Here is a 27,919-nt window from a genome sequence, read left to right on the forward strand (position 1 = left end):
ATCTTGATAGACTTTTCCTGTGATGGGTAAAAAGTATCCTTCATTACTTTTTTGATAACTTTTGGTTGAAAATCTAGTTAATTTGATATTAGAATAGCTACTCCAGCTTGTTTCCTGGGCCCATTTGCTTGGAAGATTTTTCCCAGCCTTTTACTCTGAGATAGTGTCTGTCTTTGTCTCTGAGATGAATTTCCTGTATGCAGCAAAATGCTGGATCCTGCTTAAATATCCATTCTCATAGTATATGTCTTTTAATTGGGGGGAATTCAGCCCATTGATGTTAAGAGAAATTATGGAATAGTTATTATTGTTTCCTTTTTTTTGTTGTTGTTGTTAGAGGTAAACTTATGTTTCTGTGCTTTCCTTCTTTTGGTTTTCTTGTATAATTATTTAGTTTTTGCTTTTCCTTGGGTATAGTTTTATTCCTTGTGTTGGATTTTTCCATCTATGATATTTTTGTAGGGCTCGATTTGTGGTCAGATATTGTGTAAATTTGGTTTTGTCCTGGAATATCTTGGTTTCTCCATCTGTGGTGGTTGAAGAGTTTTGCTGAATATAGTAACCTGGGCTGGCATTTGTTTTCTTTCAGGGTCTGTATGAGGTATGTCCAGGATCTTCTAGCTTTCATAGTCTCTGTTGAGAAGTCTGGTGTAATTCTGATTGTTCTTCCTTTATATGTTACATGACCTGTTTCCCTTACAGCTTTTAGGATTCTTTCTTTGTTTTGAATATTTGGTGTTTTGACTGTTATGTGTCTGGGGGAGTTTCTTTTCTGGTCCAATTATTTGGAGTACTGTAGGCTTCCCATTTTTCATAGTCATCTCTTTCTTAAGGGCAGGGAAGTTTTCTTCTTTGATTTTGTCAAAGATATTTACTGTGTCTTTTAGTTGATTTTCTTTGCCCTCTTCTATACCTATTATATTATCCTTAGGTTTGGTCTTCCTATTGTGTCCTTGATCTCCTGAACATTTTGGGTTAGGAGCTTTTGGGGTTTTGCATCTTGTTTTAATGTTTCTTCTATGTTTTCTATGTTATTGGCTCCTGAGATCCGTACTTCCATCTCTTGTAGTCTGTTGATGATGCTTGCATCTGTTACTCCTGAGTTTTTTTTTTTTTTTTTTTCTGTTTCCAGGGTTTTCTTTCTCTTTTTGCTTTCTTTATTATTTCTATTTCTGTATACAATTCCTTTACCTGTTTTATTGTGTTTTTCTTTTGTGCTTTCTTTATTGTTTCTATTTCTGTCTTCAATTCCTTCATCTGTTTGGTCGTTTTTTAACTTAGTTCTCTGAGTGACTTCGGCTGGCTCTCCTGAAATTGTTTAAGGGAGTTATTAATGTGCTTCTTCAAGATCTCCATCGTCATCATGCTGTGGTCTGAGAGCTGGGTTCTGATGCTGCCAGGTTGTCTTGGTTTCCATTGCTTAGGTTATTTCGCTGTCCTCTTGCCATTTTGTTGTCTGTGATTATACGTGTTCTGGTTGTCTCTGACTGTCTCTTGTGTGTATCTGAGGGCCCATAGACTCAGTAAGGAAGTTGCTTCTGGGTGTTTGTCTCATTGTGGGCAGTTAGTGAGTTTTGATTGCAGTAAGTCCATTCTGTCTCAGTGTTCTCAGATGGGAGAGCTCTTGCAAGACTTCTCTGGGGGCTTAGTTGTGTGCAGGCGGGTCCTGGATCTTTTAGCCTTCATAATGTTTGTTGAGAAGTCTGGTCTAATATGATCAGTCTGCCTTTATATGTTACTTGTCCTTTTTCTCTAACTGCTTTTAGTATTCTTTCTTTGTTTTGACCATTTGGTGTTTTGACTATTATTTGTCCTGAGGAGTTTCTTTTCTGGTCCAATCTATTTGGAGGTTTCTAGGCTTCTTGTATGTTTATGGTCATGTCTTTCTTTAGGTTAGGGACGCTTTCTTCTATAGGTTTGATGAAGATATTTAGTGGTCCTTTTAGTTGGGAATCTTCACTCTCTTTTACACTTATCCTTAGGTTTGTTAATCTCATTGTGTCCTGGATATCCTGGATGTTTGTGTTAAGACTTTTTCATTTTATAAAAATGATGCAAGTGATGCTTGCATTTATGACTCCTGATCTCTTTCCTAGGCTTTCTTTCTCCAGGGTTGTCTCCTTTTGTGATTTTTTTTATTGTTTTCATTTCAGTTTTCAATTCTTTTGCCTGTTTGGTTGTGTTTTCCTGTAGCGCTCTAAGTGTTATTTTTTTTCCCCATCTTTAAGGGTTTTAGTTGTTTATGTGTGTTCTTCTGGTTGAGTTCCACTGTCAGTGGCCCAGCTCTGTCTCTGGGCCTGACCAACCCTTTCCCAGGCAAGACCACATTACCTTTGCCCAGAGAGTTCCTGGAGGTCTTTCCATAGATAGTCAGTGAGGAGGAAGTAGGGACTCACCTGTGGGCTCAGGATGCAGTCTCTCCTGAGGCTCTTCTGGATGCTCATCAATCTTCGGGCAGATGGTGAGTCCTGATGGCGGTTTTCTGGAACAGTCCATTCCCAGTCAGCCCCGTGCTACTTGCATCCTGAGAGTTCCCAGTTGTCTCTCCCAGGATAGTCAGTGGTAGGAACTGGGGACTCACCCGTCAGCTCAGGATGGAATGTCTATTGAGGCTCTTTTCGGTGCTCAGCAGTCTGCAGGCAGGCAGTGAGTCCTGGTGGTGGTGGATCAGCTCTGTCTCTGGGCTAGAACAGTCCACTGGCACTTTTGAATCATATATACATGCTATGACATCTTGTTTTACCTGAATTCTGGGGAGCTGAACATAGATATGCACTCTCACATACAGTCATCAACTTTCCCTTTTAGCCATCTCTGATCCCAAGGTATAACTCAGGATTTCCTTGAGCTCATGATCCCTAACAACCAACAAAATGTGTTAAGTAGTAATTGTCTATAATTCTGATTCTAAACTGATGCACATTCCAATCTTTTTAAAACTGTATATAGTCTCAGTAGTTAAATCATAAGGAACATGAAGCTAGTTTCTAATGGCTTAAAGATGTATACAAAATAAGTAGTTGGTCATGGTAGAATTGTAGCAGAATAATACTAAAATATTGAGAAAAACTTTCTCTGAAAATTGCTGCCAGCCTATCATGCACCACTGTTTGAAAAATAAATTCGATCTATAGCTCTTTATCTTAGCATTGTTAGGTCCCTTGGTAGGATTTTCTGGAGAATTAAATATTCCCTTAGATGAAGAAAAATTGCATACTTCCTTCAGAGATATTACAGTTCCACATCAGGCCTCATATCTCTGCAAGCTGAGTATAGCTAGATTTTGGCCCCTGTTTTGTCTTTCACTAAGCTCATGAGTTCTGATCATAAAAGAGTAAATGTACACATCTATTAAGCTTTTACACTGCTGAGTGTTTAGAATAATGAAGGAAGCATAGTTTGTTTTATAATCTTTACTAAGAAATTAAGGGAAAAGCAAAAATAATTGAAACAAAATAAAAAAAATACTTACTTAGTTAATGATAGAAGCTTCAGGGTAAAGTGTGATTAGAATATTAGCCATGCCAATGTATTAGAGCCAAGAATAAATGAAATCTCCTTATAAATTAGGCAGAAGTTTAAAACTTTTGCTTCATTGCTTTTACAGTATTTAGGAAAAGAAATTATTGTTCTATTTTCTTTGAAAATGGTCAAAGGTTTATGGTTTAAAAGTACACATAAATATTTTAACAGTTGAATTAATTTCAGTTATATAAAACTATGCAAAATTTTCTCTTTTATGAGTTTATATAAGCTGCTGAATAAAAATTGAGGGGGAAATGATTATTTATGACATTGAAAACTGGAATAATAGATCTCTTTTTACATGCATTACTTTGTAGCCTGGCCACTGTATTCAGTGACTGCCAGAATTCACTGAGAACATCTTGATAGTCATCTCAATTTTTTTTCTAATTCAGGAAAATATACTGAGTAATTTTCTTGATGAATCCCTAGATTCCATACTGACATCTGAATTGTCAGAAATTGTTGGTTGAAGTGGCTCATAACAGAAATATATGTTGTAGCAATTTCATATTGCCAGCTTAAGACCCAATTAAAATAATCTAAATTAATACATAAAGTTAAACTTCCATACTTGTAAGGACATTCTGAAAGAATTATTGTAATTCACCCTCAAAAGGTAAGCAGTCACTACTACTATAACTAGTTAGCATTTGTTGTTTCTCACACTGGCTTAAGATATTTCTTCATTGCAAAAAATAACAGATGTATATGAAAGAGTTTTTATCTTCTGAGCTTCATTAAGTAAATATGTATCAACAATTCACAAAATTTAAAAGATCTATGGCTTGCAAATATCTCAAGTTTGATCTGGGATGTGGCATCTGTTCATTTCTTATTTATACTATTAAATTATTAGTAAGTATGCTAGCATTCTTTTATTCTTCTCTCTTACAACTTTCTTTAAAAAAGAGGGATACATATACAGATTTTTAAAGGCATTTTGTCATAACACTTATGCTAGCATTCTTGAAACAGTTCTCTCTCCTTTCTTTCTCTCTTTCTTTCTGTTCTCTGTTTCTTAAGGATTATCATTTAATTTTTCTTCCATGTTTCACAGTACTTAAAACAACCTGGTGCTTGCTAAGCCACTTTATGAAGATTGGCATATTAACAAAGGAAAACACATTTAAAGCAGCAGTAGGAGAATGTTTCCTCATTTCAGATACTTTCATGAATTTTAGCTAGTTATTTTTGAGACAGTTCTTATTTCATTTCTCAGAATAGTCTGTAGATTACTATGAAGCATGTGTCTCTCTTAAACTAATGACCCTACTGCTTCTGTTGCTGAATTCTAGTATCATGCCAGAATACCCAATCTTTGAGGAACTCTGATATATGTTAAAGTTTGAGAACAAACACATTAAGTTGTAACTGTAAGGTATAATATTGAAAACAGTACCAGTAATGATATAATGACATATATGTGCATCAGTAATGGCAATACATTACTGGTAGTAATGGTGTATATATATACATACATACATACATATATACACACACACATGCATATATAGTAAATATCCCCATAACTCCTAAAGAAATAGAAGCAGTCATCAAAAGCCTCATACTGAAAAAAGCCAAGGACCAGATGGGTTTAATGCTGAATTCTATCTGACCATCACAGAAGACCTAATACCAATACTCTCCAAACTGTTCTGCAAAGTAGAAACAGAGGGAATACTATCCAAATAATTCTTCTAAGCCACAATTATGCTCATTTCTAAACCACACAAAGACCCTACAAAGAGAACTTTAGAAAATTTCTCTCATGAGCGCAGATGCAAAAATACTTAATAAAATTTGTGTAAACCAAATCCAAGAACACATCAAAACGGTCATTCATCATGATCAAGTAGGCTCAATTCCAGGGATGCAAGGATGTTTTAATATAGTGAAATCCATCCATGTAATCTACTATATAAACAAACTTAAAAATAACAAAACTATGTGATCCTCTCACTAGATGCTGAGAAAGCATTTGATAAATTCAACTCACCTTCATGTTAAAAGTCTTAGAAAGATCAGGAATTTAAGTCCCATACTTAAACACAGTAAAAGCAAGATACAGCAAACCAGTAATCATCATCAAACTAAATGTAGAGAGACTTGAAGCAATCCCACTAAAATCAGGGACTAGACAAGGCTACCCACTCTCTCCCTACCTATTCAGTATAGTACTGGAAGTTCTAGCCAGACCAATCAGACAACAAAAAGAGTTCAAAGGGATACAAATTGGAAAGGAAGATGCCAAAATATCACTATTTGCACAAGACATGATAGTATACTTAAGTGACCCCAAAAATTCCACCATAGAACTTTTATAGCTGATAAACAACTACAGCAATGTGGCTGGATATAAAATTAACTCAAACAAATCAGTAGGAATCCTCTACTTAAAGTATAAACAGGTTGATAAAGAAATTATAGAATTAACACTCTTCACAATAGTCACAAATAATATAAAATACCTTGGTGTGACCCTAACCAAGCAAGTAAGGTATGTGTATGACAAGAACTTCAAGTCTCTGAATAAGGAAATTAAAGAAGACATAAGAAGGTAGAAGGATCTCCCATGCTCATGGATTGGAAGGACCAACATAGTAAAAATGGCCATCTTGCCTAAAGCAATCTACAGGTTCAGTGCACTCCCCATCAAAACTCCAACTCAGTTCTTTATAGAGTTAGAAAGAACAATTTGCAAATTCATTTGGAATAATAAAAAACCAAGTATTGCAAAAACTATTATCAACAATTAAAAGAAAAATCTCCAGGGAAATCACCATCCCTGAACTCAAGCTGTATTACAGATCAATTGCCATAAAAACTGCATGTTATTGGTACAGAGACAGGCAGGTAGATCAATGGAATAAAATTGAAGAACCATAAATAAACCCACACACCTATGATCACTTTATCTTTGACAAAGGATCTGAAAAACATTCAATAGAAAAATTACAGCCTCTTCAACAAATGGTGCTGGCTCAACTGGCAGTCAGCATACAGAAGAATGAAAATAGACCCTTTCTTATCTCATTGTACAAAGCACAAGTGCAAGTGGATCAAAGATCTCCACATTAAACCAGGTACACTGAAATTATTAGAAGAGAAAGTAGGAAAAACACTTAGAACACCAAGGCACAGGGGAAAATTTCCTGAACAAAACACCAATGGCTTGTGCTCTAAGACCAAGGATGGAGAAATGGGACTTAATGAGATTGCAAAGTTTCTGTAAGGCTAAGGACACTGTTAAGAAAACAAAATGGCAGCCAACAGATTGGTAAAAGATCTTTACCAACCCCACATCTGATAGACGGCTACTGTCCAATATATACAACCAATTCAAGAAGTTAAACTCTAGTGAATCAAATAATTGTATTAAAAATGGGGTACAAAGATAAATAATGAATTTTCAAGTGAGGAATATCGAATGGCTGAGAAACACATAAAGAAATGCACCATATCCCTATTCAGAAGAGAAATGCAAATCAAAACAACTCTGAGATTCCACCTTTTTTTTCTTTTTTTTTTGCAATCGCATGAGGAAGTTTATTGAAAGTGAAAGAGTGAGATCTCAGGCCAGCATGCTGGGGTCGAGACTCATACACCACGCAGGGGTAGAGGAGTTCGACCCCGGCCTGAACTTGTAATGGGCTTATAAAGGCAAAAATAACAAATAACAAAGGAGGGAGAGGACAGGGGGAATGAGGAAATTAAAAAGGGGAAGAATCATACATTTTTTTATCAGTACACCCCCAGGCATACCTAGGGTGTTGGAACATTCCACAGAGGTCATCCGGACCTTCTGTGGTATTTTGGGAACTCAAATCTCAAGAAACTGGGATTTCCTGGGTGGGATTTCCTGGGAGCGATTTCCTGCAGAGGAAATCCCTAGGGCAAGGAATCAGTGTCCTTTGACAACCTTTTACTCTTCATTCCCCTGTTTTTTCTTTTTGTAAAAAGCTCTAATCTTAGAGTGATCCCTCAGCTTCTTGTAATATCTGGTATTGTTGTCTTAGGACCGTTACCTGTACAGCACTCACCCTTTCTTTTATAGCATTATAGCTTCGTAGCTGAGCTATTCCTTTGTAGTAAGGGGGATTGGAAGCAAAACACAGCCAGCAGGACTGAGTAGGGGCAGGGTTAGTGCGGTTTAAAACAACAAATGCACTATCAAGCAGATTGAACAGGCAGTCCTCAGTTCTCATAGGGAGATAGGAGGGTGTGGTCAAAAGGGGATAAGAGTCCTCCTTTGGTGACAGAGTGAGAGGAGGAGGTCTCTCAGGCCTGGATACAGGGTTATCAAGCACCGAATTGGGGCCTACGGGTCGTGTGGGTGGACTCTCTATCTTTATCTTAATAACAAAAACGAATCTAGGGTCCCCTCTTGCCAGTATAGACTCTCCATCCCCAACGGTTTCCTCTTACCCACTGACGATCTTGTTTTCCCTGTGGGGTGAAGCTGATATTTAGAGGGTTATAATAACTGTCTTTGCACGGTCCTTGAGGGCTACCCCAGCTTTCAGAGGCACACCCAGTCCTACAAGCCGGGTATTTGGATGGATCTCTTTCCCCATTTTCTGGCTCCCCTGGCCTACGACCCTTTTTAACTATAATTAGATCCCAAGCGGAGGAAGGGTACCAGTAGGCTTCTCCCGTGGTCTCACATCCCCATTTACTACAAAAATAGTCTGAGGCCCCTCTCTTCATTTCCCTGGTGTGTCCCTGTCCGGGGCAGACATAGAAGTCTGCTGCCTGAAGGTTGGCTCGGAAAAACTGTCCTGAACACCCCAATGTGCTCCCTATGCCATGAGGGACACACTGTTCTTCTGGGGGTGGCTTTTCTAAATTGGTATAACTGGAAAGATCCCAGGCCATAGAGCCGGCTGCTAACTTACAGACATTGGGTGCAAGATCAGGCCACCAAGTCCAAGGGGGGTGCACTGCGGTTGTTGACCACACGACGTCGCCCACTTCATTAAGCACTTCCCAGGTTAATTTTTGAAGGGAATGGGGGTTATTACCCAAGGTTGGGGCTATGACTAAGGCGCAGCTTAAGCGAATTGTCACCAGCTGCCACTGTACCCAAGCAGCAATCCCGTTGACCTTGACTGCCGAGGGGGTAGTCAACAGCACCAGGTAGTGTCCCTTCCACCGGGGCTCAGGCGTGCCAGTGTGATGTCATCTGACCAGGACTGAGTCTCCGACCTGGAACCCGTGGGGCACCACAGTGGTTCCTGGAGTGTAGGCTTCTTTGATTCGACTCCAGATCTGGGTTTTAATAACTTCTAAGGCCTTTAAGTGGGCAAATAGAGCAGAGGAGGAGGGGGAGTTAGTGCCAGGATCCAATATCCCGCACGACTCCGTTAAGGGGGGCGGTCCCCCATGTAGGATTTCATAAGGGGTAAGGCCGAAACGCCCCGGTGAGTTTCGGACTCTTAAGAAGCACAAAGGGGAGGAGGGTCACCCAGTCTTTACCGCCGGTCTCAATAGCTAATTTAGTAAGGGTCTCTTTTAGAGTTCTATTCATTCTTTCTACCTGTCCTGAGCTCTGGGGTCTGTAAGCACAATGTAATTTCCGATTAGTCCCCAATAAACAAGCTAATATCTAACTTACCTGGGCAACACAGATGGCCCATTGTCTGATCCAATTACCTTAGGGGTGCCAAACCTAGGGAAGATCTCTTCTGGAATCTTCTTAGCTATGACCGCTGCTGCCATTTCTCTCTTTGTGGGGAGGCTTTTACCCGCCCAGAAAATGTATCTATAAAGACTAATAGATACTTATATCTATATCTTCTTGGCTCAGTTCTGTAAAATCCACTTTTCAGTAAACCTCAGGTCTATCTTCTCTCCTCCCAGCCTTCGACATACATTTGCTTTCTAACATGGCACACAGTTATCTAGTCAAATCTGGCACAAAAGAATTTGACCTCAAGACAGTCTTTACAAGTTTGTCTACCTCTAGATGAGTCCATTGATGCATTTTCTTCAAGTCCAGTGCTGTACACCAGGTCCTGGATAGGGCAATGAGCTCAACAGGTTATAGGGGTTAAGTACTGTGAGATGGAGTTCTGCCACCAATTTGTTTACCTCTCAGAGATCTTGAACTGTCCAGCAGTCGTTGGTTCCATGTTTCCGCACCAGTAGGAGAGGCATACCTCAGGATGATGAACACATACGAAGTTGTTGGAGTAACCGAATGATGAGTGTCTTGATCCCGTCTCATGCCTCCTTTGATATGGGGTACTAACGCACCACTAGCCTGGACTTTCAGCTCCATATGGGCAGGGGCTGGTTCTTAGCCTCTCTCATTCCTGCAGTCTCCGCCCAGGCCTGTGGATATGCCTACAGCCACCAGTCCGTCTGATCTGAGGCAGGCTGTTTAGAGTTGGTACTCGTCCTCCAACTGGATGGTTAGAACCTGCACAGGCTCTCCTTCTGGACCTCTAACCTGTGGTCCATCAGAGTGGAAGTGAATCTGTGCCCCATCTTAGTCAGGAGGTCTCTCCCCAACAGGGTGCAGGGACAGTAAGATTCCACCTTAAACTAGTCAGAACGACTAAGATAAAAAACACAGGTGACTGCAGATGCTGGCGAGGATGTGGAGAAAGAGGAACACTCCTCCACTGTTGGTGGGTTTGTAAACTAGTACAACCACTCTGGAAATCAGTCTGATGGTTCCTCAGAAATTTGGACATAGTACTACCTGAGGACCCAGGTATACCACTCCTGGGCATATACTCAAAAGAAGCTCCAATACTTAACAATGACACATGTTCCACCATTTTCATAGCAGCCTTATTTTTAATAGCCATGATCTGGAAAGAATCCAGATGTCCTTCAACAGATGAATGGATAGAGAAATTGGTGTATATTTACACAATGTAATGGTACTCAGCTATTAAAAACAAATACTTCATCAAATTCCTATGCAAGTGGATAGAACTTGAATCTATTATCTTGAGTGAGGTAACCCAGTCACTTAAGAATACTCATAGTATGTACTCAATGATTAGCATATACTTGTCCCCAAAGCTCAGAATTCCCAAGAAACAATTCACAGAAATTATGAACCTCAAAGTGAAGGAAGGCCAGAAGGTGAATGCCTCAGTCCTTTTTAGAAGGGAGAACAAAACACTCATGGGGGGATACAGTGGAACTAGTAGAGGAGCAGGGCAGAAAAGGTCATCCAAAGTCTGCTTCAACTGGGGATCCATCTCATATGCAGCCACCAAACACAACTACTATTGTTGATGCCAAGTAGTGCTTACTGGCAGGAACCTGATAGGGATGCCTCCTCAGAGGCTCTGCCAGAGCTATACTGATACTGAGGAGGATGCTTGAAGCTAACCATTGGCCTGAACACAGGGACCTCAGTGAAGGAGCTAGAGAAAAGACTGAAGGAGCTGAAAGGATCTGCTACCCCATGGGAAGAACAAAATAACTAACCAAACCCACCACATCTCTCAGGGTCTAAATCACCAACCAATGAGTTCGCATGGAGAAACCCATGGCTCTATGTGTATATTCAGCAGAAGATATCATACTCTGACATCAATGAGAGGAGAGGACTTTGGTCCAGTGAAGACTTGTTTTTACAGTGTAGTGGAATGGCAAGGCACTGAGGTGTGAGAGGGTGGTTGGGAGAGGGAGCACCTTCATAGAGGCAAGGGGAGGGGGAGGGGGATAAGATTTCCAGAAAAGAGATAACATCTGAAATATAGATACAGAGAATATTCAATAAAAAGTAAAATAAAGAAAAAGAAGTAATGGTGTGATGGTAAATTAATAATGTCTAACACAGGAATGAGACAGAAAAATACAGTTGTCATGTATTTGCCCTCCATACCCATGAACAAAATTTTAGACAAAATTAGAATCTAGAAAACAGGTTTCAGTAACAGAAGTATTTTGGGCAGTTGTTGGAGTTATAGACAATATTATACACATTACACAATACATTGGTAAAAGTATTTTCATTAATCTTTATAAATTGTCACATTTATTATGATGTTCTGTCTTTTAAAGAAATATGTAGAGCTTACATAGAAAATATGACTATATCACTGAGTTATTTAACTTCTTTACTGTGAGAACACATTATTTTTTCTTTATTTAAAGACTTAGTTCTATTATTGATGAGAGAATAAATTTCTGATGTGTCAAAAATTTTAGAGTCACTTAATTGATTCTCACAGTTTTAGCAGCTGTTAATTGCCTGTCACTCTTCATTTAGGGACAGGGCCCTGTCACTTATAGAAGACACTATTTGATGGGAAATGTTATGGTCCTCAGGCTCTTATACTCCAGAAGACAGTATTTATTAGTAGATGTCATGATACTTTGGCTCTCATAGGCTTTTTGCACTACTGCAATATTCCCTGGGCTTATAAGTAGAGACAGTACTTACTGATGCATGTTCCCCAAAGTAAGATATTCCCTGAATTTTGCCCAGTTGTAGATCTTTGGGCTAGGTTCCATAGGTTGAGAGAGAGGGAGCGGGCAGACAAAGAGGGAGGGAGGGAAGGAGGGAGGGAGGCAGGGGGAGAGAAGGAGAAAGGGAGGGCGGGGATGAGAGATAGAGATAGAGATAGAGATAGATAGATAGAGAGAGAGAGAGAGAGAGAGAGAGAGAGAGAGAGAGAGAGAGAGAGAGAGAGAGAGAGAGAGAGAGAGAGAATATATATCTTTTTTGATAAGTGAATGCTACTGTGGATATAAGGGGAGATACTTAGAATACAGGTAGGAATTTTACTGTTTTAGGAAAGTGGTGGTAATAAATTCTTCTTTAGAGTCTATGACCTCACCAGCCATGTTCAGTTAGTTAGCTATGTTTATAATATCACATAAGATTTCCCTCCTGTTGACACAGTCTTGTATCCAATTATATAGATGTTTACACTCCATCGCATACATTTTAGTGACTTACTAATTTAACAACATTTTTGATTAAAATGCTGATAGACATATATCTCTTGAAAATACAAATGGACTATGCTTTTTCGAAACATTCAAAGTTTGGATAGGCAGATATACTTTCCTGACTTAGATTGTGGTTTTCTTGTTATCTTCAAACATGGCATTATAAATTATTGCTTTGTAACATGGAAAGCATCTATAAACTCAAAGTATTTCAATCACAACAAGTTTTATAGCCTAGTGATTAAGAAGATGAGAATAAGAGTCTAACTATTTCAGTTTATTTGCCATATATGGACATGCATACCTGAAATTCTAGCCCATTTGAGACTGAGTTAGAAGGATTAGATTTAAAGTCAAACCAAGCTACATACAAAATTCAAGGCCAGCCTACATTGTGTGAAATTCTGTCTTAAACTCACACAGAAAAAAAAATAAACAGAAAGAGTAATTCAAATGAAATCATGACTTGTTTACTTATTATAATATGTGTCCTTCTGTAAGTTAATTATTTTTATATGAGTCAATTTACATCTGTAAACTATTCATAATTTATCTTATGCTGAAGAATTGTGAAGTTGCATAAGGTATTTGTATGAAAAGTGTATAATTATAGTAATCATTATTATTAAGACAACAAATTTTGCTGCTTTATAAATGTACAATCATTGATATTAAAAAGGAAGTTTTGTATCTTTTTGAATATATAAAACACACACACACACACATACCCTCTAATCTTTTTTATTTGTAGACAAAGCACCCAGCAAAGTCTTGATTGCTTATTTTTAATTCCTCATTCATATACATTGAGTTCACAGTTACATAAATTACTTTTCAATTTATGAAGTAGAATTAAAATTTACACAAACACATTTACACTGATATGTAAGCAAACATTAACATTGTGCAAGTATTCTTTACTAATGAGCCATCTTTATAACCTGGTACTGTTTTAAATGTTTTGTCAGTAGTAAAGAGCACTTGCACTTTTTGTAGAAGTCTTACAGGACTGTAGTTCAGTTCCCAGCAATTATACTGAGTAACACACAACATCTTGTAACTCAAACTCCAGATCTAACACTTTCTTCCTGTTTCCATGGGGACCCATAGCCATATGTACATACATATGGGTACACACATACACATATAATTAAAAGAATAATTTTAGAAGTCAAAACTGACCATGTATGTAATTTGCAAATAAGTATTATTGATAGAAATCTCTTGTTGACAAAGTAACATAGGATATAAATGCAGACTCAGAGTAGGTGTGTATGACATAAGAATCATATAGAAAAATATATGTATTTTCATTGATAACATTATAGTTAATTTTTAAACTTTATTTTAAAAAACAAAGATAAAAGAAAAAAATATTAAACATTTTTGCATAAATGTATACAAAGACAGTTGTGTCAGTGCTTGGCTTTTTTTTTTCTTTTTTTAAGGTTTGATACTCTGCATTAAGGTCTTACTAGTTACAATGAGCAAAAAGTACATGTAAAACAGGATGTAACCTGGAATTAGTCAATGTTTTCTTGGTGTGTAAGGATTGAGCATGCCAGTTTTATTTGTTTGTTTTGTTTTGTTTTGTTTTGTTTTTTTCTTGAACTTCACATAGTCTGTGAGTTGTTTCTGGGGCAGTCTCAGCCTCTGGGGTTAGCATCCCACTATCAGTGACTGCATATCCTGTCTGTTCTTTTGTGACTGGGTTATCTCACTCAGGATTATATTCTCTAGATGGAACTATTTTCTTAAGAATTTGGTTAAGTCATTGTTTCTGATGGCAGAGTAGTATTCCATTGTGTAAATGTACCACAATTTTTGTATCCATTCATCTACTGAAGGACATCTGTGTTCTTTCCAGCTTCTGGGTATTATAAATAGAGGTGCTATGAACATTGTGGTGCATGTATCTTTGTTGTATATTGGAGTGTCTCTGGGGTATATGCCCAGAAGTGGAATAGCTGGATCTACAGGTAGTAAGTACTATGTCCAATTTTCTGAGGAACCGCCAGACTGATTTCCAGAGTGGTTGTATCAGTTTACAACCCCACCAACAGTGGAGAAGTGTTCCTCTTTCTCCACATCCTCACCAGTATCTATTCTCATCTGAGTTTTAGATCTTGGCCAATCTGACAGGTGTAAGGTGGAATCTCAGGGTTGTTTTGATTTGCATTTCGCTGATGGTTAAGGATGTGGAGCACTTCCTTAGATGTTTCGCAGCCATTCGATATTCCTCAATTGAGAACATTTTTTTTTTAGCACTATACCCCAATTATATAGGGTTGTTTGATAATCTGGTGTGTAACTTTTTGAGTTCTTTGTACACCTTGGATATTAGGCCTCAATCTGATGTGGAGTTGGTAAAGATCTTTTCCCATTCTGATGGCTGCCGTTATGTTTTCATGACAATGTCCTTAGCCTTACAGAAACTTTGTAATCTCATTGAGTCCCATTTGTTAATCTTTGACCTTGGGGCTTGAGCCATTGGTGTTTTGTTCAGAAAATTTTCTCCTGTGCCTATGTGTTCTAAGGTTTTCCCTACTTTATCATCTAATAGTTTCAATGTATCTGGTTTAATGTGGAGATCTTTGATCCACTTACACTTGAGCTTTGTACAAGGAGATAAGAAAGGGTCTGTTTTCATTCTTTTGCATGCTGAGTGCCAGTTGGACCAGCACCATTTGTTGAATAGGCTGTCCTATTTCCATTGAATGTTTATGGCTGTTTTGTCAAAAATCAGGTGACCATATATGTGAGGGCTCATTTCTGGATCTTCTATTCTATTCCATTGATCCACATGCCTATTTCTGTACCAGTACCATTCAGTTTTCAGCACAGTTGCCATGTAATATAGCTTGAGGTCAGGAATAGTGATTCTGCAGATGTTTTCTTGTTGTTGCGGATGGATTTCGCTATTCTAGGTCTTTTGTTATTCCAGATGAAATTTCAGATTGATCTTTCCAACTCAGTGAAGAACTGGGTTGGAATTTTGATGGGGATTGCATTGAATCTGAAGATTGCTTTTGGTAGGATGGGCATTTTTAAAATGTTGATCCTTCCAATCCATGAGCATAGGAGATTTTTCCATTTCCTGAGATCTTCCTCGATTTCCTTCTTTAGAGGTTTGAAGTTCTTGTCATACAGGTCCTTCATTTGCTTAGTTAGAGTCACACCAAGGTATTTCATATTTTTGTGACTATTGTGAAGGGTACGTTTTCCCTAATTTCTTTCTCCACATGTTTGTACTTTCAATATAGGAAGGCTACTGATTTGTTTGAGTTAATTTTGTATCCAGCCACTTTGCTGAACTTGTTTATCAGCTGTAGGAGTTCTCTGGTGCAATTCGTGGGGCACTCAAGTACACTATCATGTCGTCTGCAAAGAGTGATGTTTTTACTTCTTCCTTTCTAATTTGTATCCCCTTGATCTCCTTTTGCTCTCTAATTGCTCCAGGCAGGACTTCAAGTACTATGTTGAATAGGTAGGGGGAGAGTGGGCAGCCTTGAGGAGTCCCTGATTTTAGTGGGATTGCTTCAAGTTTCCCACCATTAAGTTTGGTGTTGGCTGTTGGTTTGTTGTATATTGCTTTCACCAAGGTTTGGACCTTGGATTCCTGTTCTTTCCAAGACTTTTAACTTGAAGGGGTATTAAATTTTGTCAATTGCTTTCTCAGCATCTAGTGAGATGACCATGTGATTTTGTTCTTTGAGTTGTTTATATGGTGGATTACATTGATGGATTTCTTTATATTAAACCATCCCTGCATCCCAGGGATGAGGCCTACTTGGTCATGGTTAATGATCGTTTTGATGTGTTCTTGGATTCGGTTTGCAAGGATTTTGTTGAGTATTTTTGCATCAATGTTCATAAGTGAGATTGGTCTGAAGTTCTCTTTCTTTGTAGGGTCTTTGTGTGGTTTAGGAACGAGAATTATTGTAGCTTCAAAAAATGAGATAGGTAGTATTCTATCTGATTCTATCTTTTGGAATAATTTGGAGAGTATTGGTGTTATGTCTGCAATAAATGTCTGATAAAATTCTGCACTGAACCTGTCTGGACCTGGGCTTTTTTTGGTTGGGAGGCTTTTGATGATGTCTTCTATTTCTTTAGGTGTTATGGGATTATTTAGATGGTTTAGCTTGTCCTGGTTTAACTTTATGATCTTGTATCTGTCTAGGAATTCATCCATTTCCTCCAGATTTTCCAAGTTTGTTGAGTATAGGGTTTTGTAGTAGGATCTGATGATTTCTTGAATTTCCTCAGTTTCAGTTATTATGTCTCCACTATCCTTTCTGATTTTGTTAATTAGTATACTCTCTCTTTGCCCTCTAGTTAGTCTTGCTAGGGGTTTATCAATCTTGTTGATTTTCTCAAAGAACGAGCTCTTGGTATTGTTGATTTTTTTCCATGGTTCTTTTTGTTTTTATTTGGTCTATTTCTGCCCTAATTTTGATTAATGCTTGCAGTCTACTCCTCTTGGGTGTATCTGCTTCCTTTTGTTCTAGAGCTTTTAGATGTGCTGTCAACTTGCTGATGTATGCTCTCTCCAGTTTCTTTTTGGAAGGGTTCGGGGCCATGAGTTTTCCTCTCAGTTCTGCTTTCATTGCATTCCATAGGTTTGAGTATGTTGTGTTTTTGTTTTCATTGAATTCTAGAAAATCCTTAATTTCTTTCTTTATTTCTTCTTTGACCCTGCTATCATTTAACAGAGCATTGTTTAGTTTCCATGTGTATGTGGGCTTTTTGTTGTCTTCGTTGTTGTTAAAGACCAGCCTTAGACCATGGTGATCTGAGAGGATGCATGGGAGTATTTCAATCTTCTTATATCGATTGAGGCTCGTTCTGTGTCCAATTATGTTTTCAATTTTCGGGAGGGTGCCGTGGGTTGGTGAGAAGAAGGTGTATTCTTTTCTGTAGGATAATATGTTCTGTAGATATCTATTAATTCCAGTTGGTTCATAGTCTCTGCTAGTTTTATATTGTCCTTATTCACTTTCTGTTTCCATGATCTGTCCATTGGTGAGAGTGGGGTATTAAAGTCTCGCACTATTATTGTGTGGGGTGAAATGTATTTTTTTGAGCTTTATTAGGGTTGCTTTTATGACTGTGGTTCCGTTTGTATTTGGAGCATATATGCTAAGGATTGAGAGTTCCTCCTGACATTTCTCCTGTATCGAGTAAAAATTGTCATTTATTTTTTTTCATAACTTTTGGTTGTAAATTTACTTTATTTGATATTAGAATAGCCACTCCTGCTTGCTTCTTGGGGCAGTTTGCTTGGAAGTTTTTTTTTTTTTCCCACCCTTTTACTCTGAGATAGTGTCTGTCTTTGTCTCTGAAATGAGTTTCCTGTATGCAGCAAAATGCTGGATTTTGTTTATGTATCCCGTCTGATAGCCTCTGTCTCTTTATTGTGGAGTTGAGTCCATTTATGTTAATAGATATTCAAGGAATAGTGGTTTCTGTTTCCTGCTATTATTGCTTTTGTAGGTTGAGTTGTGTCTGTGTGTTTTTCTTCTTTTGGTTTTCTTGCTTAGGAGTTTTCTTGTTTTTACTAGAATGTAGTTCCCCTCATTGTATTGGGTTTTCCACCTATAATTCGTTGTAGTGCTGGGTTTGTGGTCAGATATTGTGTAAATTTAGATTTGTCTTGAAATATCTTCTTCCCTCCATCTATGGTGATTGATAGTTTTGCTGGGTATAGCAGCTTGGGCTGGCACTTGTGCTCTCTTAAGGAGTGCATGATGTCTGTCCAGGCTCTTCTAGCTTTCATAGTTTCTGTTGAGAAATCGGGTGTGAGTCTGATTGGCCTGCCTTTATATGTTACCTGACCTTTTTCCCTTACTGCTTTTAGTATTCTTTCTTTACTTTGGGCACTTGATGTTTTTACTATTATGTGTCGGGAGGTATTTCTTTTCTGGTCCAACCTATTTGGAGTTCTGAAGGCTTCTTTTATGCTCGTGGTCATCTCATTCTTGAGGGTAGGGAAGTTTTCTTCTACGATTTTGTTGAAGATATTTACTGTGCCTCTTAGTTGATATTCTTCTCCCTCTTCTATTCCTTTTATCCTATTATCCTTAGGTTTGGTCTTCTCATTGTGTCCTGGATCTCCTGAACATTTTGAGTTAGGAGATTTTTGTTTTTTGCATCTTCTCTTTTTAGTTCTATACCCCATTTTTTGATTGGTCTTTTTATGGTAGGTTTCTTAGTTCTTTATATATTTTGGATATCAGCCTTCTATCTGATGTGGGTTAGTTGAGATTTTTTTCCCTAGTCTATACATTGTCAATTTGTCTTATTGACTATGTTCTTTGTCTTATAGAAACATTCCAGTTTCATGAGGTCACATTTATCAAGTCTTGATCTTAGAGTGTTAGCCATTGAAGTTCTGTTTAGGAAATTTCCCCCTGTGCCAGTGAGTTCAAGGCTCTTTCCCACTTTCTTCTAACAAATTCAATGTATCTGGTTTTATTTTGAAGTCTTTGATCCACTAGGTCAATTTTTATTTTTCTACATACAGGCAGTCAATTAGTTAGACCAGTGCCATTTGTTGAAGGTGCTTTCTTTTTTCCATTGTATATTTTTGGCTTCTTTGTCAATTATGAAGTCTGAATAAGTGCCCCTTCAAAATTGCCACAAAAATATAAAGTATCTTGGGGTAACTCTAAACTAACAAGTGAAGGATCTGTATAACAATAACTTCAAGTCACTAAAACAATCAAAGATCTCAAAAAATGGGGAGATCTCTCATGCTCATAGATTGGCAGAATTCACATAGTAAAAATCGCCATGTTGCTGAAAGCAATTTACAGATTCAGTGCAATTTCCATACAAATTCCAACACAATTCATCAAAGACATGGAAAAAGCAATTCTCAAATTCATCTGGAAAGTCAAACAAACCAGACTAGTGAAAACAGTTCTTTACTTTTTTAATCAAAAAGTGTATTTACTTAGAAGCATTCAGAATATCAACAGAACAGCTGCAATTCTCTCTCTCTCTCTCTCTCTCTCTCTCTCTGTTTTTTTTTTCTTTTCTTTGCAATTACAGGGTGGTATTCACTTAGCAGAATGACAATATTCTCCGTATAAGCTGCATCAGAGACAACTGAATGTGAAAAAAAAGAAACAAAACAAAATAAAATCAAAAGAAAAAAAAAACAAAACAAAAGTCAAAAAAAAAAAAAAAAAAACCTACTGTCCCCATATATAACTAATTCATGGTGTGCACCAAAAAGAACCTGCTTTAAATTTCCATGACAATTTACAACTCTCAGACTGTACCAGGCAAGGTTAGTGGCTGTGGAAAATACCAGCAGGACAGGGCTACTAAAGACACATTTGATAGTGTTTTAACTATACAAAAAAGACACTATACAGTATAAAAACACATCTTACACTGCCTTACATTTCAATTTTTTTCTTTGTACACGGGGCTTAAATGCTTTATAGAAATAAAAACTGCGCTAGAACCAACTTATTTTATCATCATCTTTATCTTTGTCTTCCTCTTCTTCCTCCTCTTCCTCACCCTCTTCATCCTCCCCATCATCTTTCTCTTCCTTCTTTTTTTGCTCTTTTCAGCCTTGACCACCACCTTTTTCGCTGCATAAGGTTTTCTTTTAGCTCTGTAGGCAGCAATATCCTTCTTTTACTTCTTCAGCTTGGAAGCTTTCTTCTCACAGGGCTTCTTGTCTGAATAAGTGCCCCTTCAGTGTTGACATCTCGCCTAGTTTCTTTGCGACATCACCAATGGATAAGCCAGGATGCTTGCCTTTGATTTTTCTGTGGTACTCTGAACAGAACAAGAAGAAGGCCAAAGGAGGCCACGTGGGTGCTTTGGGTTCCTTTTCTTTTTTTTTTCTCTTTCATAACAAGCCTTCGCAATGTCTTCAAATTACCCCGTTTCTTTGGCAGACATGGTCTTCCACCTCTCTGAGCACTTCTTGGAGAACTCTGAGAAGTTAACAGAAGCATCCGGGTGCTTCTTCCTTTGCTCCTCCGGGCAGGTTTGCAGAAATAATGCATATGAGGACATTTTGCTTCTCGGCTTCTTAGGATCTCCTTTGCCCATGTTTAGTTGATTTTCCTCCTAGAACATGTAAACAATTTTTAACAATAAAAGAAAGGCTGGGAGAACCACCATCATAGATCTCAAACTGTTCTACAGAGCAATAGTGATAAAAGATGCATGATAATGAGACAGAGACAGATAGGTTGATCAGTGGAGTAGAACTGAAGACCCAGAAATACTGAATACAATTTTATATGAACACCAAAGTACTAAAAAAGTTCATTCATATAATATTGGACATACATATTATACTTTCATGTTTTTCTACTCAGTTGTTAATATCAAAATAACATTTTACTTTTTATATTTAGTTAACATAATGAAATAAGTATTTAGAAATCAGTTATAATTTATGTAAAAGATTACACTGATAGTTTTGCTTTCAACACTTTTGTAGCTTGTTCCTGATATTTCAGATTTGTTTTAGAAATTTATATACTATATAGTCCTCCATATCTAATGGCTAGCTATCATTCCTTAATTAAAGGATATAAACATAAATAAGCTGAGATCAGTGATATTCAATTTTAAGTTGTTACATCACACCTAAGTAAATAATACTACTGATTATTTTCTAACATACAACGAAGAAGTTTTTTTATAACGTTAAGTACAAATTTGGGAAAATGGAGGTCTGAATGTCCACCCTTAGGGATGTTGACTTTTGATAGGTAGCTCCACTATTTGGAGTTGAATTGTATATACAACCATTACTAATTTTTGTCTAATCAAGATTATGAACTGGATATGCAATAATATGATTATAAAACTTCAAAATAAGATATATATTTAAAATATATTGAAATAAAATTAAAGTAATATTGAGTATTAAGGTGGATCCCTTCAGAAGTTAAGAATGCAAACATAATTTTAATTAATATATTAGTACAATAAATGACATAGTTGGATATTACTTAGGTTTTGCAAAGCAGTATAAATATTTTTTATAAAATCTAATTTACATTATCCAAATAGTTAATCACTTAAAATATGAATGTCAATATTAGTCTGTCCTAATTTTTTATAAGAAGCAAATTAATAGAGCCTGTATAAATCATGGTGCATTGTTAGTTTTCAGAATTCTAGCCATAGTAGTTTAAAGAAAAGCTCAGCATTAATGTTCAGTGAAAATTTACATTATAATTTATTCTTTTATATGGTTAAATATGCATAATTCTATAATTTCCTTAGACATCTTGTTTTTTTCACCCACTCAGTTCAGCAAATTTACATGTTCTGACATCTTAATAATCTTTATTTATGTATCATTATAATTTCTTCAGTTTACATTTTAGATTTACAACATGACAGAAACACCACTAATTGTGTATAAGAAATTGAAGAATTTCTTCAGTATTGTTTTTAAGCAGTTTTTTCTAGTATATATCTTTCTAAATAATTTATTTTCGTTAATTGTTTTTAAATTCAAGATCTCAATTTTTTATTATTTTTGAACAAATACAATTATATTTAGCATGTGATATTTGTGTTATCATATGGTATATACAAAGTATATAACTCTGAAAGGTAAATAACTTAGATAAACTAGAAAATTATAGTTTTATATTAGTTTATGTATTAGTGGCTTCCAATTAGAAACACATCTCAATTCAATTAAGCCTTATAGATTATAAATCTAACTACATTTATAATCTGTTTATAATGAGATGTTTGACAATTATTTTTAAAATTAGGTTTTATATTTGAGTATTTCTGTTAGCATCTACAAAAATCTGACCCTCCTTAACCTGTCAGACCAAAATTGCCATAGTTAGCTTCTTGGAATACAAATTATAAGTGATTCACTCACAATGAAAAAAATGTAATCAATTTATGTTAGATTTGTATAGTTACTTTACAGGATATGATTTTTCAATATCCCTATCTCCTTTCTTCCACAGAGTTGGATTATAGTTTTCTTTCATATGGAGAAATTTTTGAAAAGGCAGAAATCAACGGAGAAAGGTTATTAAACATCACCAGGAAGGAACTTAATGAACTCGGGATAATTAGCACTGATCATCAGGATATACTCCTACAAGCAGTTGCTCGTATTCGTAAAAAGGTGAGCTATGGGATTTCTGTTTGTTTTACTAGTCTTAATACTTAACAAAAGATGAATTGGAAGGAATATGTTTTCTATGTGTTCTAAAAATAAATCTCCATTTTGTAACATTTTAGTTTTAAGTTTTGATTGCTACGTTCTCTGACTATTGTGTTTAAGTAGTGACAGTTTTCTTCCTGTATTTGACTTATAGTCTTGTTTGAAGTAATTGTTGCTTTTTTATTTTTTGAAAATCGTGCATATGTAAGTAATGCATCGTGATTATATCAATCTGTTGCTTCTTCCCTCTACTTCCTTCTACTGTTCCACCAAAATATCTTTTATCTCTTTCAACTTCATATGTTTTATTTATATACTCAACAAATTTTAGTTATTTCTGACCATGTATACATGTGTGTTTTGTTATCCACTGAACAACCAACTAATGGCTATATGCTCCAAAAGAAAAGTGACTCTCCATTCCTTATCATCCATCAAGTGTCAAGCTCCTCCATTAGGAATGTTGCATAAGGAACCCATTACCCATCTATGCTCAGCTCTTAATATTTTGGATATCTTGTGCAGGTAACCATTAGCTGCTGTGAATTTATACATGTATCAGCCATGTCATATCTAGAGGCCAGTTTTTCACATCATATATTTATATCTCCTGGTTCTTGTATTCTCTCTACCCCTCTTTTGTCATGTTCCCAGAGCCTAATGGCAAGTTAATTCAAATGTTTCATCTTGGCTGTGCATTTGCTTCCCCCAGTCCCCCTCACAAATTTCTCACCCCATCCCCATCTGCTTCTTGTGTAAGAAGGTGGAGTCCTTTCTGGGTATCCCAACATTCTATCACATCAAGTCTCTGTAAGGCTAGGTACATCTCCCAATGAGGCCAGACAAGGCAGCCCATAGGCTGAGCATTTCATAGTCACTTATTCTCAATATTTTGAACAGTTAGGAATCTTTGTGTTAACTACTACCCTGTACAATAAAAACTTCTCTAATGAAGGATGAGAGTAGTATAAATCTTTGGATATGAACATAAATATTTAGAAAGGTATTTGACATTATGACCTTTTAGTAAAACAGCATCAATAGCGTTTCCCCTAGAAATTATGGTTTGTCTTTTCATACTTTTTGATCATTTTTCATAATACCAAATATGGATTCCTCCCTGGGGACAAGGTATCAAATTAAATAAAGAGCAGCTGGCTAATTTTATGAAAATGTTTACCACTATTGCACCAGTGGGGATGTCTTACTTGGAAGGTTCTTGTTGCAGCATACAATGTTTAGTTTTAGATAAGACCAGAGTTGTTTTTCTACCCTAAAAGCTCTCAATAAAATTTCTCAGTATTATGAAAGGTAGCCATCAAAGAGATAAATTTCTGTTCAGTTTCACATTAATATCTCTGTTCTGCAACCAAAGCATAGTATGTTTTCACCAATAGAGTATTAACAGCTAATTATGATGACAACAAGGATAGTAACAATATATCTTCTGAGGCTTCACTGACCTGTAACTTAAAGGGAGGTAAGCTGTGCTTGGCATTGAGATTTTCATTTAATAACCCACATCTCCTGGGAGCATTGTCATATGCTCATGTGGGACATCTCATTTTAAATTACAAAACTGCACATGATTGTCTAGATAGCTGTCTCCTCACCTAGAATTAGAATTACCATTTTATAATGACAACTTTTTTTTATCAGTTATGTGATAGTCTCTGTATTTACATTTCAAATGTTATCCACCCACTCCCCTTCCCTTGAATAAAAATAGTGTTTAAGAGCACACAGTACTAATTTAAAAATACAAAAACTGTGGACTCTTATTAATAGAGAACTTCTTTCATGGTAAAATATATTGTCTATCAGCAAGTATTTATTAAGGACCTTTTTTACTTGAGTAGTTTAAATGATCACATGACTATGCTTGGTTGCCTAATTTTCCTATTGAACAGGTTTAAAAATAATTTGACTCTAATAGATTTAATTCTAAATATATCTGAATATGCAATCACTTGTGAATAATTATCCTACTTAAATATAAACTCATATTTTTATAATTTCATATTCTATATGGAAAATTATGAACATAATAGTATGTATATGTTAATTACATGTTGTATCTCATTGAGTTATATATTCAAATGAGACATCATCAGCCAAATCATGTGAACACTGGCGGGCTGCCTGCATGAAATGGTTTGGTCAGTCATAGAGGTCTTTGTAATTTAAAGTTCTAATAACAGCAATTAATTTTTCTATGAAAAACTTGTAATGAAGACTAATCATTATATTGTTTCCTATGTTAAGACTTATAGTAAGACTCTTTCTGACTTAGATTCTAAAAATGAGCCAAGTAACATCACATTTTAACTGGACATCCGGAGTTCTCAGGATAAAACAGTAGTAATCTGTCAAAAACAGTGCTCAAGGAGGCTATATGCTGGAAAAAGAAAAAGAAAGATCATGGTTTAGGTGTTTTTTCCAACTGAGTTCTCAGGAATTCATTTTTAAATATTATTTTAAATGATTTGTATGTACCTCTCTGTGTGTGAGTGTATACTATATGTATGTAAGAACCCATGGGGATGAGAAGTTACAGGCCTTCTGAGCTGGAATTACAGGAGGTTGTGAGATGCCTGAATTGGGTTCTTGGAACCGAAGTTATATTCTCTGAAATTGCAGGAAGCAAGTGATAGTTATTTTGTTTTTGTTGTATTGTTTGTTTTTGTCAACTAAACACTGCTAAATTATTTTGTAAGAGGGACAGTTGAGAAAATACCTCTATCAAATTGGTCTGTTGACAGTGGTATGGGAGGACCAGTCTCTGTAGGGTAGTTACATCCTACAGTGGTGGTTCTGGTGGGCAGGTGGTCCTGAGTTGTAGCTATCTCCTGCTATATATGCAACTGGAGACATGGGTCTCTCCACGTGTGCGCAATTATTTTTTTTTTTTTTTTTTTTTTTTTTTTTTTTTTTTAGTCCATTGGAGTTGTGGAGGGATTGTTGGTTGATATTGTTGTTCTTCCCATGGGGTTGCAACCCCTTTCAGCTCCTTCAATCCTTTCTTTAGCACCTTGATTGGGGTCCCCATGTTTAGTCCAATGGTTAGCTGCAAGCATGCTCAGCTGTATCTGTATGACTCTTGCACAGTCTCTGAGGAGGCATCTCTATCTGGTTCCTGCCATTAAGTACTTCTTGGTATCAGTAATAGTGCTTGGGTTTGGTGGTTGCATGTGTGATGGATCCCTGGTGAGGCAGCCTCTGGATGATCTTTTCTTCAATTCTTGCTCCTCTATTTGACCTTGCATTTCCTCCCTTGAGTGTTTTGTTCTCCATTCTAAGAAGGACTGAGGCATCCCCATTTTGGCTTTCCTTCTTTTTCAGCCTCATAAGATCTGTAAATTGTTTCTTGGGTATTCAGAGCTTTCTGGGGGCTAGTATCTGCTTATCATTGAGTACATATTACATGTGTTCTTCTGTGACTGGATTACCTCACTCAGGATGATAGTTTCTAATTAATTTGAAACATATAGGTGTAAAGATGGGCATTTTTGGTAAGGATTAAGATAACAGGCAACAATTTTGTATCACAAATTTATGACCAATGAACTCTGAGGTAATATGTTTTTCTACATTAAAGTGTACTATTATGGCAGGGAAAAGAAGGCCAAAAAGCCATGACTTCTATATTGTTGAGTAATATTAAGAAGGAAATTTAATTTATAGACTTTCACTATAATCAAGTTTGAACCTTAATAATTCTTAAGATTTATTTATTTATTATGTATAAGTGCACTGTCACTGTCTTCAGACATACCAGAAGATGTCATCAGATCTCATTACAGATGTTTGTGAGCCACCAAGTGATTGTTGGGATTTGAACTAGGGACCTCTGGAATAGCAGTCAGTGCTCTTTTTATAAATTGTTTTTTTATTGGATTTTTTAAAACTTAAATTTCAAATTTTATCCCCCTTTCAGTTTTCCCCTCCAGAATCCTCCTATCCCATCCCCCACTCTTGCCTTTGTAAGAGTGTTCCCCCACCCACCAACCCACTGCCTCCTGCCTCCCTGCCATGGCATTCTTCCACACTAGAGCATTGAGCCATCACAGGACCAAGGGCTTCTCCTCCCATAGATGTCCAATAATGCCATCCTCTGCTACATATGTGGCTGGAGCCACGAGTCCCTCATTGGTTGGTGGTTTAGTCCCTGGGAGCTCTGGGGTGTCTGGTTGGTTGATATTGTCGTTCTTCCTATGGGGTTCCAAACCCCTTTAGCTCCTTCAATCCTTTTTATAACTCCTCCATTGGGGACCTTGTACTTAGTCCAGTGGTTGGCTGAGAGCATCTACCTCTGTATTTTTCAGGCTCTGGCAGAGCCTTTCAGGAGACAGCTATATCAGGCTCCATGTCAGCATGCACTTCTTGGCAAATGATATGGATACCCAGGTGGGGCAGTCTCTGTATGACCTTTCCTTCAGTTTATGCTTCACACTTTGTCTCTCTATTTCCTTCCTTGAGTACTTTGTTTCCCCTTCTATGAAGGACTGAAGCATCCACACTTATGTCTTCCTTCTTCTTGAACTTCATGTGGTCTGTGAATTGTATTTTGGGTATTTTGAGCGTCTGGGCTAATATCTACTTATGAGTGAGTGCATATCATGTGTGTTCATCTGTAAATGGGATATCTCACTCAGGATGATATTTTCTAGTTCCTCCCATTTGCATAAGAATTTTCATGAACTCATTGTTTTTAATAGCTGAGTAGTGTTCCATTGAGTAAATGTACCACATTTTCTATATCCATTCCTCTGTTGAAAGACATAAGGCTGCTATGAACATAGTGGAGCATGTGCCCTTGTTAAATGTTGGAGTATCTTTTGGTAATATGCCCAGGAGTGGTATAGCTGGGTCCTCAGGTAGTACTATGTCCAATTTTCTAAGGAACTACCAGACTGATTTCCAGAGTGGTTGTACCAGCTTGCAGTCCCACCCAGAAAGGAGGGATGTTCCTCTTTCTGCACATCCACTCCAGCATCTGCTGTCATCTGAATTTTTCGTCTTAGCCATTCTGACTGGTGTGAGGTGTTATCTAAGGGTTGTTTTGATTTGTATTTCTCTGATGACTAGGGATGTTGAACATTTCTTTTGGTGCTTCTAATCCAATCGGTGTTTCTCAGTTGAGAATTCTTTGTTTGGCTCTGTTCCCCATTTTTAAATAGGGTTATTTGTTTCTCTGGAGTCTAACTTTTTGAGTTCTTTGTATATATTGGATATTAGCCCTCTATTGGGTAGAAAATTGGTAAAGATCTTTTCCCAATATATTGG

General features: G+C 36.9%; 1 protein-coding gene across 1 annotated transcript in view; it reads left to right on the top strand.

Moving 5' to 3' along the window:
• LOC308414969 (uncharacterized protein) overlaps nt 1–27,919 on the top strand; it is a gene marked incomplete at both ends in the record, with an annotated part of 347,470 nt that overhangs the window by 26,174 nt on the left and 293,377 nt on the right. The window contains one exon of the mRNA XM_080910119.1: nt 22,431–22,594. Coding sequence (XP_080766245.1) covers nt 22,431–22,594 — 164 coding nt within the window. The remainder of the gene's footprint in view (nt 1–22,430; nt 22,595–27,919) is intronic.

The sequence above is a fragment of the Micromys minutus genome (genome assembly GCF_963924665.1).
Source record: "Micromys minutus genome assembly, chromosome: X".
Taxonomy (NCBI): domain Eukaryota; kingdom Metazoa; phylum Chordata; class Mammalia; order Rodentia; family Muridae; genus Micromys; species Micromys minutus.